General features: G+C 39.3%; 1 protein-coding gene across 1 annotated transcript in view; it reads right to left on the bottom strand.

Annotated features, from left to right (window-relative positions):
• FBXO11 (F-box protein 11) overlaps positions 1-18,271 on the bottom strand; it is a 99,586-nt gene that overhangs the window by 7,334 nt on the left and 73,981 nt on the right. The window contains exons 9-16 of the mRNA XM_010364291.2: positions 18,104-18,215; positions 17,906-18,012; positions 17,685-17,822; positions 8,758-8,975; positions 7,828-7,913; positions 6,265-6,359; positions 4,566-4,688; positions 4,386-4,471 (exon numbers count right to left, since the gene is read on the bottom strand). Of these exons, the coding sequence (XP_010362593.2) occupies positions 4,386-4,471; positions 4,566-4,688; positions 6,265-6,359; positions 7,828-7,913; positions 8,758-8,975; positions 17,685-17,822; positions 17,906-18,012; positions 18,104-18,215 (965 nt within the window). The remainder of the gene's footprint in view (positions 1-4,385; positions 4,472-4,565; positions 4,689-6,264; positions 6,360-7,827; positions 7,914-8,757; positions 8,976-17,684; positions 17,823-17,905; positions 18,013-18,103; positions 18,216-18,271) is intronic.

Here is an 18,271-nt window from a genome sequence, read left to right as displayed (position 1 = left end):
CAGGAACAGACTCCACCTCAAGAAAAACCACTCTGCTCATCCGTAAGAAGCAACTCCTCATCTGTCCAAGTTTTATCATGAGGTTGCAGCAATTCAGTCACATCTTCAAGTTCCATTTTCTAATTCTACTTTCTTGCAATTTCTACCACGTCTGGAATTAGTTCCTCCACCAAAGTCTTATACCCCTAGTCATCCATGAGGGTTGGAATCAACTTCTTCCAAACTCCTGTTAATGTTGTTGTTATTTTTTTTGTCCTGGCCATGAAAACCTTTATTTTTATATTTAGGTTTGATGAATGAACAGCCATGCAGAAATGTGACTGGACACAAAGGATCTGGCCTAACGGTGATGGATGGAGTGGGGAAACCCAGCAAAGCCGCTCTGTACAATTCCCCTTCCCCTGGGTATGGGGCAGGACCCCCTCGGGAATGAGGATCTTCCAGGGAGAAAGGAAAGAGTGACCTTGCTAGGTTTTATGGCTGGCTTTGAGAGAAAGGAATTCTAGTTTCTAAGACCTGCTTTGGGGAAAAAGAATTCTGGCTTCTGGGACTCAATTTGGGGGAGAAAAGGGGGCAGGAACCAGGAGGGAAGGACAAAGACCTGGCTTCTGAGGCCTTCCAGTCTCCTCTGGGTCAGAGTAGTCTGTATGCCAAGGTGTCATACTTCGGGGTTTAATGAGCCCCGACAGCAGGTGCTTGCAGATTTCACAGGTAACTTGTGATCCAAGTAACTGACTTTCAGTCCCCCAATTTCAGAGAACTTTAGCAAAGCCTGGCTGAAATTGGCCAAGTGTTAGAAGAACCTCTTCAAAGCTGAAATTCATCGAGTTCTTCAGCTGAGGGCGTTAAGAATCCCAGATGTAAGGTTAGCAAGAGTTAGAAGTTCTGGAGTTTTCCCCGCACGCCCCAGCTCTTGAGCATCAACAGGCCAGAAGCTCACAATATCTGATCCTCCTGTGGCTCAGCAGGGATGTGTTTTAGAGCAGCATGTTCAGAATGAAGCTGGCGCACTTAGTCAAGCCTCGAGGACCTTTTGAAGTCATGCGTGGCCCATGCTGGCCTCATGGGAACACAGGTGCTCCAGCACCCGATGTGTTCAGGACTAGGTGGGGGGAAAACTTCAGCCCTGAAAACATCCCCCTGCTGTCTAGACCAGACTGCCCCATGGCCAAGGGTGGTGAGAACCCTGGCCACCCCTTGGGTTGCACCCCTGCCAGTACTAGAACTTACCCCCTTCCTGGGCAGAAAAGCTCAACATTGGCTCAGGGCATAACTGGAATTTTTTTTTTTTTTTTTTTTTTTTTTGAGACAGGGTCTCACTCAGTCATCCAGGCTGAAGCACAGTGGTATGATCATAGCTCACTGCAGCCTCGACTTCCTGGGCTCAAGTGATCCTCCCACCTCAGCCTTCTGGGTAGCTGGGACCACAGGTGCATGCCATCATGCCTAGCTAATTTTTTTTATTTTTTACAGAGACAGGATTTCACTATGTTGCGCAGGCTGTTCTTCAACTCCTGGCCTCAGGTTGATCCTTCCACCTCAGCCTCCCAAAATGCTTGGATTACAGCACTTTTTCAGATCTCCTCCCAGGAATCATGAATGTTCTTAATGAAATCTGGAATGGTGAATCCTTTCTAGAGGTTTTCAATTTACTTTGCCCAGATTCATCAGAGGAATCACTATTTATGGCAACTACTGCTTTCTAAAAATAATTTCTTATATAAAAAGACTTAAAAATTGAAATTACTCCTTGATCCATGGACTGTGGGATGGATGCTGTATTAGCAGGCATGAAAACAACATTAATCTAATCTCCTTGTACATCTGCATCAGAATTCTTGGGTTACTGGGTACATTGTCAATGAGCAGTAATATTTTGAAATAAGTTATTTTTTTCTGAGCACTAGGTCTCAATAGTGGACTTAACATATTCAGTAAACTGTACTGTAAATTCATGTGCTATCATCCATGATTTATTGTTTCCTTTATGATATGTTTTGTGGACTTAACATATTCAGTGAACTGTACTGTAAATTCATGTGCTATCATCCATGATTTGTTGTTCCCTTCATAGAGCACAGGCAGAGTCGATTTAGAATCATTCTTAAGGGCCCTAGGGTTTTCAGAATGGTAAATGAGCACTGCCGGCAACTGAAAGTCATCAGCTGAACCAACCCTTAACAAGAGATCAGCGTGCTCTTTGAAGTCAGGCATTGACTTCTCCCCTCTAGCTATGAACTTCCTGGATGTATCTTCTTCCAATATAAAGCTATTGAGTCTACACCGAAATCTGTTTAGTGTAGCCACCTTCAACAATGATCTTAGCTATATCTTCTGGGATAACTTTCTGTAGCTTCTGTCTCAGCATTTGCTGCTTCACCTTGCACTTAGTTTTTTTTTCTTAAACTTCACGAATCAACCTCTGCTAGCTTAAAACTTTTCTTCTGCAGCTTCTTCATTTCTTTCAGCCTTCGTAGAACTGAAGAGAGTTGGGGCCTTGCTCTGTATTAGGAATTGGCTTAAGGGAATGTTGTGGCTGGTTTGATCTTCTTTTTTTTTTTTTTTTTTTTGGAGACGGAGTCTTGCTCTGTCACCCGGGCTGGAGTGCAGTGGCCGGATCTCAGCTCACTGCAAGCTCCGCCTCCCGGGTTTACGCCATTCTCCTGCCTCAGCCTCCCCAGTAACTGGGACTACAGACGCCCGCCACCTCGCCCGGCTAGTTTTTTGTATTTTTTTAGTAGAGACGGGGTTTCACCGTGTTCGCCAGGATGGTCTTGATCTCCTGACCTCGTGATCCGCCTGTCTCGGCCTCCCAAAGTGCTGGGATTACAGGCTTCAGCCACCGTGCTCAGCCCTGGTTTGATCTTCTATCCAGATCACTAAAACATTCTCCATATCAGCATAAGTCAATTTTTTTGTTGTTTTATTATTTTGCTTTGAATCCTGAGAGACTAAGCAATAAGGCTGTTTTGCTTTGCTTTCTTATCATTCGTGTGTTTACTGGAATAGCATTTTTAATTTTTTTTAGGACTTCTCCTTTGCATTCACAACTTAGCTAACTGGACAAGAGGCCTAGCTTTTGGCCTATTCAGGCTTTTGACATACTTTCCTCACTAACCGTAATCATTTCTAGCTTTTGATTTAAAGAGAGAGATATGCAACTCTTTCTTTCAATTCAACACTTACAGAGGCCATTTTAGGATTACTAATTGGCCTAATTTCGATACTGTTGTGTCGCAGGCAATAGGGAAGCCTGAGGAGAGGGACAGAGACAGGAATGGCTGCTTGGTGGAACAGTCAGAACACACACAACATTTACAGATTAAGTTTGTTGTCCTGGGCTCAGTTAACGGCGTCCCAAAACAATCACAATAGTAACATCAAAGATCACTGATCAGGGCGGGTGCGGTGGCTCACTGTGATCCCAGCACTTTGGGAGGCCGAGGTGGGCAGATCACCTGAGGTCGGGAGTTTGAGATCAGCTTGATCAATGTGGAGAAACCCTGTCTCTACTAAAAATACAAAGTCAACCGGGCATGGTGGCGCATGCCTGTAATCCCAGCTACCTGGAAGGCTGAGGCAGAAGAAGGAGAATCACTTGAACCCAGGAGGTGGAGGCTGCGGTAAGCTGAGACCGTGCCATTGCATTCCAGCCTGAGCAACAAGAGTGAAACTCAATCTCAAAAAAAAAAAAAAAAAAATCACTGATCAGAAATCACCATACAGATATAATGATAACGAAAAAATCTGAAGTACTCTAAGAATTATAAAAATGAGACAGACAGGGAGCAGATATGCTGCTGGAAAAAAATGGCACTGAGAGATCTGCTCAACACAGGGTTGCCACAAACCTTCAATTTGTGTAAAAAAAACAAAACAAAAAACAGTATCTGTGAAGCACAATAAACTGTAAAGTGTAATAAACAGAGGTATGCCAATATATGATCATTAGGACTGCTAGAGTTCCAAAAACTTAAAATATTAGAAGCATATCTAAAACTATTAATTTTAAAGAAATAGCATAAAACAGAAGCTTCAGTTATATTGAGTGCCAATGACATGCCAGGCATAATGCACAAGTATTTTAATACAGACTTCCACTCTCCAAGTATGAAGGATTATATTGGCAGCTGATGTGACTCTTGTAGTGGAAAGCGGAATGGTGGAAGTGAGCTCTTATGGCACATGTACCACTGGCTTCTGTCCTCACCTAGACCAAGGAAAGCTACATTCTGACAATTTAAGTCAAGATTATTTTAAGAATGTGAATATATATATATAACAGGGGAATAAAGATTGGGCATTAAACAATAAGCAAATTTTTTCTCACACCCTACATACTCCTAATTCCCTCCCAAAAGAAAGCCAAATGTGAAAACATTTACCTTATCTGAACCCCTGAATACATGTGATTATAGATATCATTGTCTTCTAGTACTCCGTGTCCATTGTCATAAAAATAAACACCAACCTAAAATTACAAAAAAAAAAAAAAAAAGCTTTTTCAAGGGACAAGTATTTACAAAACAATATATTTCCCATCCAAGAGCCCAGGCTAATCCTACCTGCTTGCCACTGTGTATCCGGTTTCTTCTCAGTACTGGAGTGCTGCCAGTTGTCACCCAGACTCCAGCCAGAGTGTTACTATAAACTTCATTCTCTTCTATTACTCCTTGTCCCTTTTCATGCTAAATAAAAGTTACACTGGTTATAATACATATCTTCTATAAGCAAGGCGTTTATAGTCTCTTACCCCCTTTATAGACAGTTAAAAAAATTTCCATTTTTGTTTTTTCATCTGAGTAAGGAGATAATGGCAACATTTTTTTTTTTTTTTTTGAGATGGAGTCTCAGGCTGGAGTGCAGTGGTGTGATCTTGGCTCACTGCAACCTTCGCCTCCCGGGTTCAAGCAATTCTCTGCCTCAGCCTCCTGAGTAGCTAGGATTACAGGTGCCCGCCACCACGCCCAGCTAATTTTTGTATTTTTTTTTTTTTTTTTTTTTTTGAGACGGAGTCTTGCTCTGTTGCTCAGGCTGGAGTGCAGTGGCCGGATCTCAGCTCACTGCAAGCTCCGCCTCCCAGGTTCACGCCATTCTCCTGCCTCAGCCTCCCGAGCAGCTGGGACTACAGGCGCCCGCCACCATGCCCGGCTAATTTTTTTGCATTTTTTAGTAGAGACGGGGTTTCACCGTGTTAGTCAGGATGGTCTCGATCTCCTGACCTCGTGATCCGCCCGTCTCGGCCTCCCAAAGTGCTGGGATTACAGGCTTGAGCCACCGTGCCCGGCCAATTTTTGTATTTTTAGTAGAGCCGGTGTTTCACCATCTTGGCCAGGGTGGTCTTGAATTCCTGACCTCGTGATCCACCCGCTTCAGCCTCCCAAAGTGCTGGGATTACAGGCATGAGCCACCGTGCCCGGCCAACACTCTTTTTACGTAGCCTCTACCTGAGTTTTAAGCTTTCAAAAAATTTATACTGTTCTTTAAGTGGTTTTATACTTTTAATATCACAGTAACAGCAGTAGCAGCATTCAATTTTCTCTAGCAAAATAAATTAATTCACCCTAGGATGTGTAACTAACGACCTCTCATTTAGTAATAAACAGACAGTTACTTCAAACATATTTCTGGTGAAATCAATTCAAAATGATACGGTTTCATATTCACAAAATTTTTACTTTCAGCAGATAATTGAGGACATGTGCATCTCTAGAACCACAGATGAAAATTAAATGCTTTGCATAACATAAGGACTTTTTTGAAATTTCCTACATTTTACTTGAATCACTTGCAAAAGTTTAGATACCATGAGCAAAGATGATTAATACACAGGTTTCAAGATTTTGAAAGTTAATTATATTTTAACATAAATTCAAATGAAAAAAGTGGCAGAATTTCAGAGACTCATACAGTAGTCATACTTGTAAAATTCTGGTGTAACAAATACAATAGACTGCAAATGAATTGCTGCTGAGGCTATCCCATATTGCCAATAATAAAGACTTGAATAAAAAGGTGTATCTCTTATGCCTAAATTTAGTCAGCTGCTGATTAAATTTTACATAATTCAACACAAACTATAAAATCAGAAGTCATTAAGATACTGGCAGGGAGAACAAGAATGTTATTTACTGTTTAACATTAATGACAGTCATGAATTCATACTTCAAAAGTTGAATATGGCCTACCTAAAAGCTTAAGGAGAAAGCCTTTATCTCCCTAGTTTTGATGCATGAGTTTATAGAACCATATACATTAACTTACCACATAAATCCCACCATGTTGGCCATCATGAATTTTGTTATGCCGAACAATTGGACAACTGTTTGTCCTAATTTGAATTCCTGCTAATGCATTGCCTATTTAAAAATAAAAGTTACAATGTCAACATTTGTGAGCCTGGGGAATACAGTAAAGGTTTTACATTAGGTAGTGGTTAAAATTCTTACACCAGAATTTGAGTGACCATTACAAGACAATATTAAGAGAACTAGAAGTGTAAACAGATGCAGAGAGCTGCAGGCAGTATAGCATAGTGGAGACTCTGGAGCCGAGGTGACACATTTCGAATCTCAGGAATTCTACTTCCTGTGTGACCCTGAATAAGTAATTTAACCTCTTTGTGTCTCTGTATACTGATCAGTAAGTATCTTTGTGCCTCTGTATCCTGATCAGTATTTAATGGGATCTACCTCACAGTGTTGATGTGAATATTATATGAGTTAACTCAGTTTAAGATGCTCAGCAGAGTGCCTGACACTTAGTAAAGCTTTATGTAAATATTAACCAGGTTAGTGTTACCAGAAGCGAAAGCCCATGCGCATATTGGTGTCAGACACACAGATACCTACTGATTTTTTGCTGATTTAATGTTCCTAAAACTTTAAAGAGGAATACACATTTTCTTTCTTCAATTAGTACAAAGTATATTAAACTACCACAGAAATAATTTATTAACTATTAAACAACAGAGTGAAACTATGAAAACTGCACATACTCCTTGGGACTAAGTTCTAATTTATATTTTCATCCCTGGTATCTGCCATAGTGCCTGTGAATAAATATCACAGAATAATCTTTATTAAGAATTTAGGCTGGTCGTGGTGGTTTATACCTGTAATCCCAGCAATCTGGGAGGCTGAGGCTGAAACAGGCAGATCACTTGAGGCCAGGAGTTCGAGACCAGCCTGGTCAACATGGCAAAACCCGTCTCTATTAAAAAGGCAAAATTGAGCCGGGCATGGTAGCATGCACCTGTAATCCCAGCTACTCTGGAGGCTGAGGCATGAGAATCGCTTGAACTTGGGAGGCAGAGGTTGCCGTGAGCCAAGATTGCATCGCTGCACTCCAGCCTAGGCAACAGAGTGAGATTCTGTCTCAACAACAACAACAACAACAATAAATAAATAAATGGCAGTGCATGAGACTCACACCTGCAATCCTAGAATTTTGGGAGACCAAGGCGGGAAGATCACCTGAGGCCGGGAGTTCAAGACTAGCCCAGGCAACATGGCAAGACCCAGCTTCCACAAATAAATGAGTGGGGCATGGTAGCACATGCCTATAGTCCTAGCTACCAGGGAGGCTGAGGCAGGAAGGTCACTTTGAGCCCAGAAATCTGAGGCTGCTGTGAGCCATGTTTGTGCTATTGCGCTCCAGTCTGCACAAGAGAGTAAGACCTCACCTCTTTAAAAAAAAAAAAAAAAAAAAATTAAAGAAGCTGGATCAGTGCTTCCACTTGGGTAGTTTCAAAATGTTCCATCATTTTGCTAATATCAAGAAGACATATCAATCTATAAGTTTCATAGAGCAAAACCACACACTTACCATAAATGTCATTTCCTTCAATAAGGCCTCGTCCATCACCAAAGATGTAAACTCCTCCTTGATTTCCATTAAATATAGAATTTCCCCTATAATTATGGGAAATAATAAAAAAGAAGACATCTATTCAGCTAAACTTACTTGTTTTATATAATTGTAAAGGCCCCTCATGGTCATATAACAAATTATATAACTTCTAAGGCCTTAATTTCTTAGTTATTTCTAAGGTCTAAGACTTTGGAAAAGTCAAACTACTATTTGAGAGAATGTATGTAGCATTCTTAAAAATTCCCCTCAAAACAGCTAATACATCCAAAACAATTTTTCAGCTGATCTAGAAACACTTGATGAATATTAACAAGATGGAAATCCCAAAATCTAACTTCCATAAAGCCAGTGGAAAATAAAATTTGACAAAAATAATTCATAGTGTTTGATCAAATTATAATAGCTCTGGTTCTACAATTCTGGCTTATTAAGGGAAAATGACAGCTTGCATTTTTGACTTTTTGATAATTTTAGTCTTTCTGGCCAAGAATCTTTGAGATATTTTTCCTGAGTTATTCTATTTGCTAACTATCAAGAAAAAAAAGACAAAGTCCTTCAAGCTCCAAGGGGAGGTAATAGCCCTATTTATTCATCTATAATGCAGTTCGATGAATTTAAAATAAAAATCACAGCATTTGCATTTTTCATAAAATAATATCACATATGGCTTATATCACTAAAACAAAAACAAAAACAAAAAACACCAAAAAATAAATCTGCAATAGCTATGGCTCATTCAGATGCACAGACTTTAACTAGGAAAATCTATTTTATAGTAGTCAAATGTCTAACAAAAACTTTCAAGACTTAAAGCTCAGCATCTTGACTTTTAAGACAAACCTTGAAGTGAAAACGTAATTTTCACCCATAATTACATGTAAATACCTTATTGTTGGGTCGCTATTTGAGGTAATCCATACACCTGCAAAGTTGTTTGCATAGATTTTATTCTCTATGAATTGTCCTCTTCCTTTTTCATGGACATATATTCCTCCAGTCTGCCCATGGTGAATTTCACATCGAACCACTGTGGGGTTAGCATAGGCTTTTACTTCAAAGCCTGCTATCCTATTTCTGTGTATGTTGCAACTTTCAAAGTAACCCTGAAAAATACAGAAATTAAATCTGCAGGTAAAGGCTACTTTACAAAAAAAGAAATGCCATTTAAAAAACATTTCAATGCATACCTAAAAATTATTAGAAACATTTAAGGCTGGGTGTGGTGACTCACGCCTGTAAACCAGCACTTTGGGAGCCCGAGGAAGGTGGATCACCTGAGGTCAGGAGGAGACCAGCCTGGCCAACATGGTGAAACCCCCTCTCTACTAAAAATACAAAAATTAGCTGGGTGTGGTGGCTCACACCTGTAATCCCAGCTAGTTGGGGGGCTGAGGCAGGAGAACTGCTTGAACCCGGGAGTCAGAGGTTGCAGTGAGCCGAGATTGCGCCACCACACTCCAGCCTGGGTGACAAGAGCGAAACTCTGTCTCAAAAAAAAAAAAAAAAGTTTAAGAGTAAGAATAAAAAACAGGTATATACACTAAGCTTCAAGTAATAATCATGGAAAGAAAAAGAGTTAAAATTTTTTTTTTTTTTTTAACAGACAAGGTCTCACTCTGTTGTTCAGGCTGGAGTACAGCAGCACAATCATAGCTCATACAGCCTCAAACTCCTGGACTCAAGCAATCCTCCCGCCTCAGCCTCCTGAGTAGCTAGGACTATAGAAAGGCATACGCCACCATGCCTGGCTAATGACTTAAATGTTTTAGCAAAACAAAGAACTATACATCCTCATTAATAAGTCCAAGCATGAAGAAAAAACAGCAAAAGATCTATTCAATAAATGTAGATGAATACCATTAACTAGTAAGTATATATCCTTCAACAAAAGGTTAAAGTCATTAAGAATATAAACCCTGGCTCCCTTAAAAATGTCCCAACAAGTCAGCTTCTAAAAGTTGTGGCTGGGCCTCCCAGCACTTTGGAAGGTCAAGCAGGGAGGACTGCTTGAGCCTAGAAGCTCAGGACCAGCCTGGGTAACATAGTGAGATGTCGTGTCTACAGAAAAAATTAAAAACAAAATACAGGTGTGGTGGCATGTGCCTATAGGCCTAGTTATTAGGGAGGCTGAGGTGGGAGGATTGTTTGAGCCTGGGAGGTTGAGGCTGCAGTGAGCTGGAATCACACCATCACACTCCCGCCTAGGTGAGAGTCTCAAAAATAAATAAAGGTTGACCAAAGCACACAATCAGAGTCTTACAATAAGAGCAATTTTTTAAAAAATTTCACCTTAGCCCAATAACAGAGAACTGGCTAAAAACAATGTTTTTGAAGACTTATGTTCATCCTATACAAGTTAAATGAAAAGAACAAGTTTTAAAGTAGTATACATTATGTATAATCTCAATTTTGTTTAAAGGAAATTTGAAGGATGGAACACAAATGTGAGATGATTATGAGTGGTGGAATTATGGATAATTATGTCTTTCTTCATACTTTGAATTTCTTAAATTTTCTATATAATGGACATGTTTTACTTTTATAATGATAATGGAAGTTACCATAATTCTGATATCCTAAGGCCGAAGACTCAACGCAGACTGTATTAAGAAAAAACTGAATGTGCTTAATCTCTTTCCTCTTTAAAATCCCTTTAGCACTAAGTATTTTTCTCATGTTACTTTCATGTATTGCCTTATATTATTTCTATATTTATATATGTCCATTTCTACCCTATCGTAAGCTTCTGTCTGGACTATTCTAACTTCTGGAGCATGTACGTAAGACTTTACACACAGTAAGAACTCAAACAGGATTTGATGAATTTTGTGCCAAATTTAGTAGAGGTTAAAAAGGTGATATTCTGAATACTCTAGTATACTACATGTTTAACTCTTCAAGAAAACAGGCCTCTAAGAATAACATACAGAAGTACTTTTCAGATTTCATTTTCTAATAAAGAACAAATGATCTATAAATTATCTCTCTACATTTGAATTATAATCTTATTCTTTTTATAAAACAAATCAGGGGCTATATATAAGATAGCATCTTCAAATATAAACCTTTTTCTTTGATTTTATACAGAATAAAAGTGAATACACACTGGGTGTATAAATACACTGTTATGGCAAAACTGACCATCAAAAAAACAAAAAGAGGCTAGACAAACAGACCTTAATATTAGATTAGGATTATTCACCATTTCAGATGTTTTCACCCATGAGGAGGGAGCACAATTAGTTTAACCCTTAGTCTCTCTCTGCCAGGAGTTGAATGACATATCTGGTTGATTTTGTCTTTTTTTTTTTTTTAAGAGACAGGTTCTCACTTTGTTGCCTGGGTTGGAGTGCAAGGGTGCAATCACTCACTCACTGAAGCCTTAACCTCCTGGGCTCAAACGATCCTCCCCACTCAACCTCCCAAGTAGGTAAGACCACAGGTGCATGGCACCAAGCCTGGTCAATTTTTGTGTTTTTAGTAGAGATGGAGTTTCATCATGTTGCCCAGGCTGGTCTCAAACTTTCAGCCTCAAGCAATCCTCCCACCTTGGCCTCTCAAAGTGCTGGGATTACAGGTGTGAGCCACCATGCCAGGCTGACAAATCTGAGTGGTAAACTTTTACAGCGCTGCAAGCAAAATGTGGTTATCTCTGAATGCAGTGATCCAGCAAAAAAAAAAAAAAAAAAAAAAAAAAAAAAAAATTGATATACACTGACTGAACAGCATTCAAATGCAAGGCATAATCTTTTTGTTTTCTTTAGGTTTTGATTTTACATAGTTAAGAGACTCAAATAGATGCACAAGTTTTTTAAGGCAAATAGCAGCCCTCTCCCTCATTTCCTTTATCTAGAGGCCCCCACTTTTAATTCTTTTAGCTGATTCTTTTGATTCACCTCTATCTTATTAAGTAACACACTGTGTTACCAAATCTTGACTTTCCAGTTTTAGGTATTATCCACTGACTTCTATTATGGGAGAGTAGAATTTAGCTCTCCTACCTCTCTATCCCCACAATATATACTCACACATTGTATCCTTTCAGTGTAGCTGTACCTTAATTTTGGTTAGATTAGTGTGCTATTCAGAGTTGAGCCATAAAATATGACTATATATTCTCTGCTGCACAATTTTTTAGATTTTTTTCTCCTTTGCTTAGCTTTCTAGTGACAACTCTATCCTAAACTTACTGCCAGTTGTCCAAATCACTTCTCTTTTTATTTTTTTGAGACAGAGTCTCACTCTGTTGCCCAGGATGGAGTGCAGTGGCCCAATCTTGGCTCACTGCAACCTCCGCCTCCCGAGTTCAAGCAATTCTCCTGCATCACCTCCTGTAAATCACCTCTTAATACATTTACATTTATATTAGGCTTACCAATTTACCTTCCTGAACAGCTTTACTGGACCTTTAACCTGCTCCAATCTGGTTGGCTGCCCTGGTCACAGGCATGCAGTCATTTACCACACTGTATTAGTAATTTAGGTTAAGGATTAAAAATGTCACCTAATTCCATCAAATATGGAGTTTATAATCTGTATCTTTTGTTTCAGAGTAATTTTCAAGAAAACAAAGCAGCAAAAAGTTATCTTTTCTCAATGACCTTAAAATTAGAAGCCTCTACATTGCCACAACTATGATTTTACTACCTTTAGAAATGACAAAGATTGATTGACTTATATAGTTTTATAATTTTGCAAGGAAACTTATCTTTATTATGGATTCAGTTAATGTAATTTTGTTTCAAGATTTATTTTTTTGGGGGGGGGGGGGTGGGTAGGGATGGAGTCTCTCTCTGTTGCCCAAGCTAGAGTGCAGTGGTGCAATCTTGGCTCACTGCAACCTCTGCCTCCTGGGTTCAAGTGATTCTCCTGCCTCGGTCTCCCGAGGAGCTGGGACTTCAGGTGTGAGCCACCACGCCCAGCTAATTTTTGTATTTTTAGTAGAGATGGGGTTTCACTATGTTGGCCAGGCTGGTCTGGAATTCCTGACCTCAAGTGATCTGCTTCCCTCGGCTTCCTGAAGTGCTGGGATAATAGGCATAAGCCACTGAGCCTGCTTCAAGATATATTTTAATAAAATGCAACCATTTTGTTAAGAGATACCTGTAGTGCAAAATAATTCAATAATACAGAACTGTAAGAAATTCGAAATTTTTTTTTTTTTTTTTTTTTTTTGAGGTGGCGTTTCACTGTCTCCCAGGCTGGAGTGCAGTGGTGTGATATTGGCTCACTGCAACCTCCAAATCCCAGGTTCAAGCAATTCTCATGCCTCAGCCTCCAAAGTAGCTGGGATTACAGGTGGGTGCCACCATACCCAGCTAAGTTTTGTATTTTTAGTAGAGATGGGGTTTTGCCATATTGGCCAGGCTAGTCTCGAACTCCTGGCCTCAAGTGATCCACTGCCTTGGCCTCCCAAAGCGCCGGGATTACAGAGCTACCAAGCCCGGCCGAAAAATTTTTTTTAAGAAGACAGGAATCTCCCTGTCACCCAAGCTGGAGCTATCACATCTCATTACAACCTTGAACTCCTGGGCTCAATCAATCCTCTTGCCTCAACCTTCCAAGTAGCTCTAGGACTATAGGTGTGTGCCACCATGCCCAGCCAATTTTTATAACATTTCTTTAGTAGAGATAGGGTCTGTCTCAAACTCTTGGGCTCATGTGTCCTCCTGCCTCCACCTCCCAAAGTGTTGGCATTACAGGTGTGAGCCACTGTGCCCAGCCTCTGCTTTGTCTTTTAATGCAAACCAAAAAAGTTCCAACATGTATAAATTTTTGAAGTAAAATATTCTTTATTAAATATGACAAAGTAGGCCAGGCACGGTGGATCTCTTGAGGTCAGGAGTTCTAGACCACCCTGGCCAACATGGTGAAACCTCATCTCTACTAAAAATACAAAAGTTAGCTGTGCGTGGTGGCAGGCATCTGTAATCCCACCTACTCGGGAGACTGAAGCTTGAGAATTGCCTGAAGCCTGGAAGGTCGAGGTTATAGTGAGCCACAATTGCACCACTGCACACCAGCCTCGGTGACAGAGTGAGACTCTGTCTCAAAAAAAAAAGACAAAATAAAAGGCATTCAAGAGTTTCACAAGAAACTCTCCAGATTAAAAAGAGAGAAAAATGCTATCTTCATTGAAATAAACTTCCACAACTCTAATCTATAAAAACACTTACCAAATACTGTGAAATCTGGGTAAGAGGAGGGTGCTGTGAGCTAACCAAAGTTAGTACCTTAGACTTTCAGTGAAGTATAGTTTTCCCCAAGTAACTAAAGGCTATAATAAGCTTAGCTTATTATTATCTTCTAAAGTGATGAAATCTAATGGCATGAATATGCCATGTATTTTTTTATTGTTTGGACAGAGTCTCACTCCTCTGTCGCCCAGGCTGGAGTGCAGTGGCATGATCTTGGCTCGCTGCAACCTCTGCCTCCCACCTCCCCACTTCAAGTGATTCTCATGCCTCAACCTCCCGAGAAGCTGGGATTACAGGCACATGCCACCGCGAGGCAGCGTTTCACCGTGTTGGCCAGGCTGGTCTTGAACTCCTGGGCTGAAGTGATCTGCCTACCTTGTCCTCCCAAAGCGTTAGGATTACAGGCGTGACCCACCGCACCCAGCCTCAAAAAATTTTATAGCCATTTGGCACTGCTATGACACTTTATTCATTCATTCATTCATTCATTCATTCATTCATTCATTCATTCATTCATTTTTTGAGACAGAGTCTTGCTCTGTCACCCAGGCTGCAGTGCAGTGGTGCAATCTCGGCTCACTGCAACCTCGGCCTCCTGGATTCAAGTGATTCTCTTGCCTTAGCCTTTTGAGTAGCTGGGACTACAGACATGCGCTAACACGCTCGGCTAATTTATATATTTTTAGTAGAGACAGGGTTTCACCATATTGGCCAGGCTTTTCTCGAATTCCTGACCTCAGGTGATCCACCTGCTCAGCCTCCCAAAGCGCTGGGATTATAGACATGAGACACCACGCCTGGCCTGCTATGACATTTTAATCTTATTTTACAAAAGTAACAACTCTGCATTGAATTGAATATTAAATAAACAAAAAACAACTGGAGAACTGTGAACATTAACAGAAAATTTGATGATATGAAGGAATTATTCCTAATTATTAAGGAGTGAATTAGCATTGTGGTTATATGAAAGAAAAAAAAACACCCATCTTTTAAAGACACATGGTAAAATATTTACAAGAGATGATGAAGTCTGGTATTTACTTCAAAATAAACCAGAGTGTAAAGAAGGTCATAAGACACATGAGGTATTGATTAAACAAAACTGGCCACGAAATGATAGTTGTTGAAGGCAGACAATAGGTACCTGGAGAGTCATTATATTATTCTCTCTACTTTGGTGTATGTCAGAAAAATTTCATTAAAAAATGTAAAAATTAAAGGCAAGACCCACACTGGAAGCAAAATAACAACAGAAAAACAAACTATGGAGATGTGGTAACGAACACGGATTTGAGAAATTCACACAACACTAAACAGAACAGAACATAGCAATATAAATAACAAGAAAGATAGCTAAGTTTCTAAAGAAAGGAACATACGGAACAGAAAAATAGTAAAACAATACGACATCAACAAAAGCCAAAATATGGATACTGAGGTAGAAGAGCAATCTTTCAAGCAAAGAAGAAAGAATAAAACCCAGTGTGATCTCAGAGTTCTCAGCCATGCTCAATGCTAGAATAGAAAAATGTCTACAGAATCGTGAGGGAAAGAAAGAAACTCAGCTAAGTTAAAAGGCAATGGATAGTGATTCTCACATGGCAAAAATTCAAGCTATAATATCCATAAGCCTTTCTTTAAAAAAAAAAAAAAAAAATGACTGGATGACAAAACCTAGCCATACCAAGAATGAGTCAAAATTTTAAAATTCAAGAATGGAGAAACCATGATAAAATAACAAATGATAAATAAATACAGAATAAATATAGACCAGTAACTGTAGGAATGCAAATGTTTTAAACCTTTGCAAAATAAAAATAAAAATGATGGGGTGGGGATAGGTTGAAATACTTTATAAATCTTAAAATTTTTAAATCTCATTAATCCTTAATGGAAATATCTACCTATAGCATTGCCTAGACTTATTTTTTAAAATGCTGTAATATTTACAAGCCCAAATCTATTCTTTAAAATGGTATAGGAGCGTGTGTGTGATGAGGAGTAACTTACTATGGTGAACTTTAATAAGGGACCATCCATCACCAGAGGTCTTTCAAAAATGATGAACTTGGCCAAGTGTGGTGGCTCACGCCTGAAATCCCATGCAATGGCACACATCTTACATCTTGGCTCACTGCAACCTCTGCCTCCTGGGCTCAAGCGATCCTCCAGTCTCAGCCCCGCAAGTAGCTGGGACTACAGGTGTGAGCTACCGTGCCCAGCTAATTTTTGTATTTTTTGTAGAGACGGAGTTTCACCATGTTGTCCAGGCTGGTTTTGAACTCCTGAGCCCAAGCGATCCAACTGCCTTGGCCTCCCAAAGTGCTGGGATCACAGGTGTGAACCACTGCACCCGGCCATGGTCTAGTTTAGTTTCAAAAAAGAATTCTGCATTGGCCAGACGCGGCAACTCATGCCTGTAATCCCAGGACTTCGGGACGCCAAGGCAAGTGAATCACTTGAGGCCAGGGGTTCAAGACCAGCCTAACCAACGTGGTGAAACCCTGTTTCTAATAAAAATACAAAATTAGGCAGGTGTGGTGGTGCATGCCTGTAATCCCAGCTACTTGGGAGGCTGAGAGGAGAATCGCTTGAACCAGGAGGTGGAGGTTGCAATGAGCTGAGATCACACCACTGCACTCTAGCCTGGGCAACAAGGGTGAAACTCCGTCTCAAAAAAAAAAACAACAAGAAGAACAAACAATGAAAATAAAAAATTTTCTTTGTCGTTGAAAATTTGTATACATGAATCCAACATTCCTAGGATTGCTTAATGTTGTATATAATAGGCAACAAAACCTCACCATAATCCTATTTGCCACAATGTTACGACCCTCTCTCCCATCTCAGACTCCTCAACAGAAAATTTTACCAATGCTGTATTAGGACTTGACAATTACCTCAAGGAAAATTTGACATTAAATGAAAAAAAAAATCTGAATAGACATTCAAAACATTATTTTAAAATGGTGATCTCAAGCTCAAAAAGTCATGTCTCTAGAAAATTATGTAAAACTATATAGTAATATTTAAAACACAGTATACTCCACAAGGATGCCTAATGTAACTGCTGCATAACGTTTTTAAAACTGGTATTTTATCATTATATCTCCTATTAAAGTTCTGCCAGTTTAAAATTTTCAAGAGGAATTAAATGAAAAGCAAAATAACAATCAAACCATTATATCTCAAAGTATACCCCACAAACTGTGTTAGATTCACTTATGGTGCTTATTAAAAATACATATTCTAGGTCCCATCCTTGGAAATTTTGATTTATTAAATCTGAGGATACAGGAATTTTCATTAGAACAGAAAGCTTTTGGGTGACTTTTATGCACACACACATTTGAGAATTAACGGGTTATACCTTACTCCCCTCAAAGATCACATATATTGCCTAAGAACGCTATCATGTCTACACGGATATGTTTGATGCATAAATTTACAGAGTAAATGTTGCATATTGATTTTAAAATATAATGCTGAAATTGCTTTTAAACCTATACTCCTCAATTCAGATAATTTGGTGATGAGAAAATAATGCTGAAATATACTTGAAATTTAACTGATGCAGAAGTTGGTTTTTCTATTAAAAATAAGTGTTCTTACCATGCCATGATCAAATGTGAACACACCAACATCACGTCCATGATGAATATGATTCCGTCTAATAATTGGGTTTCCATGATTTTTAACCCAAATCCCAGCTAATGCATTATTGGAAATTTCATTATCCTCATATATTCCCTACAACAAGTAATCAAAAACAAACGTCAGTAGAGCTTTTAAATTTTTTTTTTTTTTAAAAACCCAACAAAATTGAAAAATACCTGTGCATGATCTGTTATATACAGTCCAACATTTTCACAGTCGCTGATGTTACAGTGCTTGATAGTGGGACATGCTCCTTGACCACTAACACATACTGCAGAACCAACTGTAGAAAAATTATTTATTTATTTAAATACCTACTGGGCAACAATACAGTGACTCCAAATTTTATTGTAAAAGATAGAGAAAACACTAACCTGTACATGTACTTCGGATGATACAGTGATCAATAATAGGGCTACAATTTACCGTAATCTCTAAGCAGTGGTGTGCATTGTGGTGTTGTGCAGATTTGTCATCAGGGTTAAACTGAAAAGTAAACATTTTTTTTGAAATAAACAATTACTGCCTTTATGATTTCAACG

This window comes from Rhinopithecus roxellana, chromosome 17 (assembly GCF_007565055.1).
Source record: "Rhinopithecus roxellana isolate Shanxi Qingling chromosome 17, ASM756505v1, whole genome shotgun sequence".
In the NCBI taxonomy this organism is placed as follows: Eukaryota; Metazoa; Chordata; class Mammalia; order Primates; family Cercopithecidae; genus Rhinopithecus; species Rhinopithecus roxellana.
The sequence above is the reverse complement of the archived record's forward strand: the minus strand, read 5'-3'. Positions and strand labels throughout refer to the sequence as shown.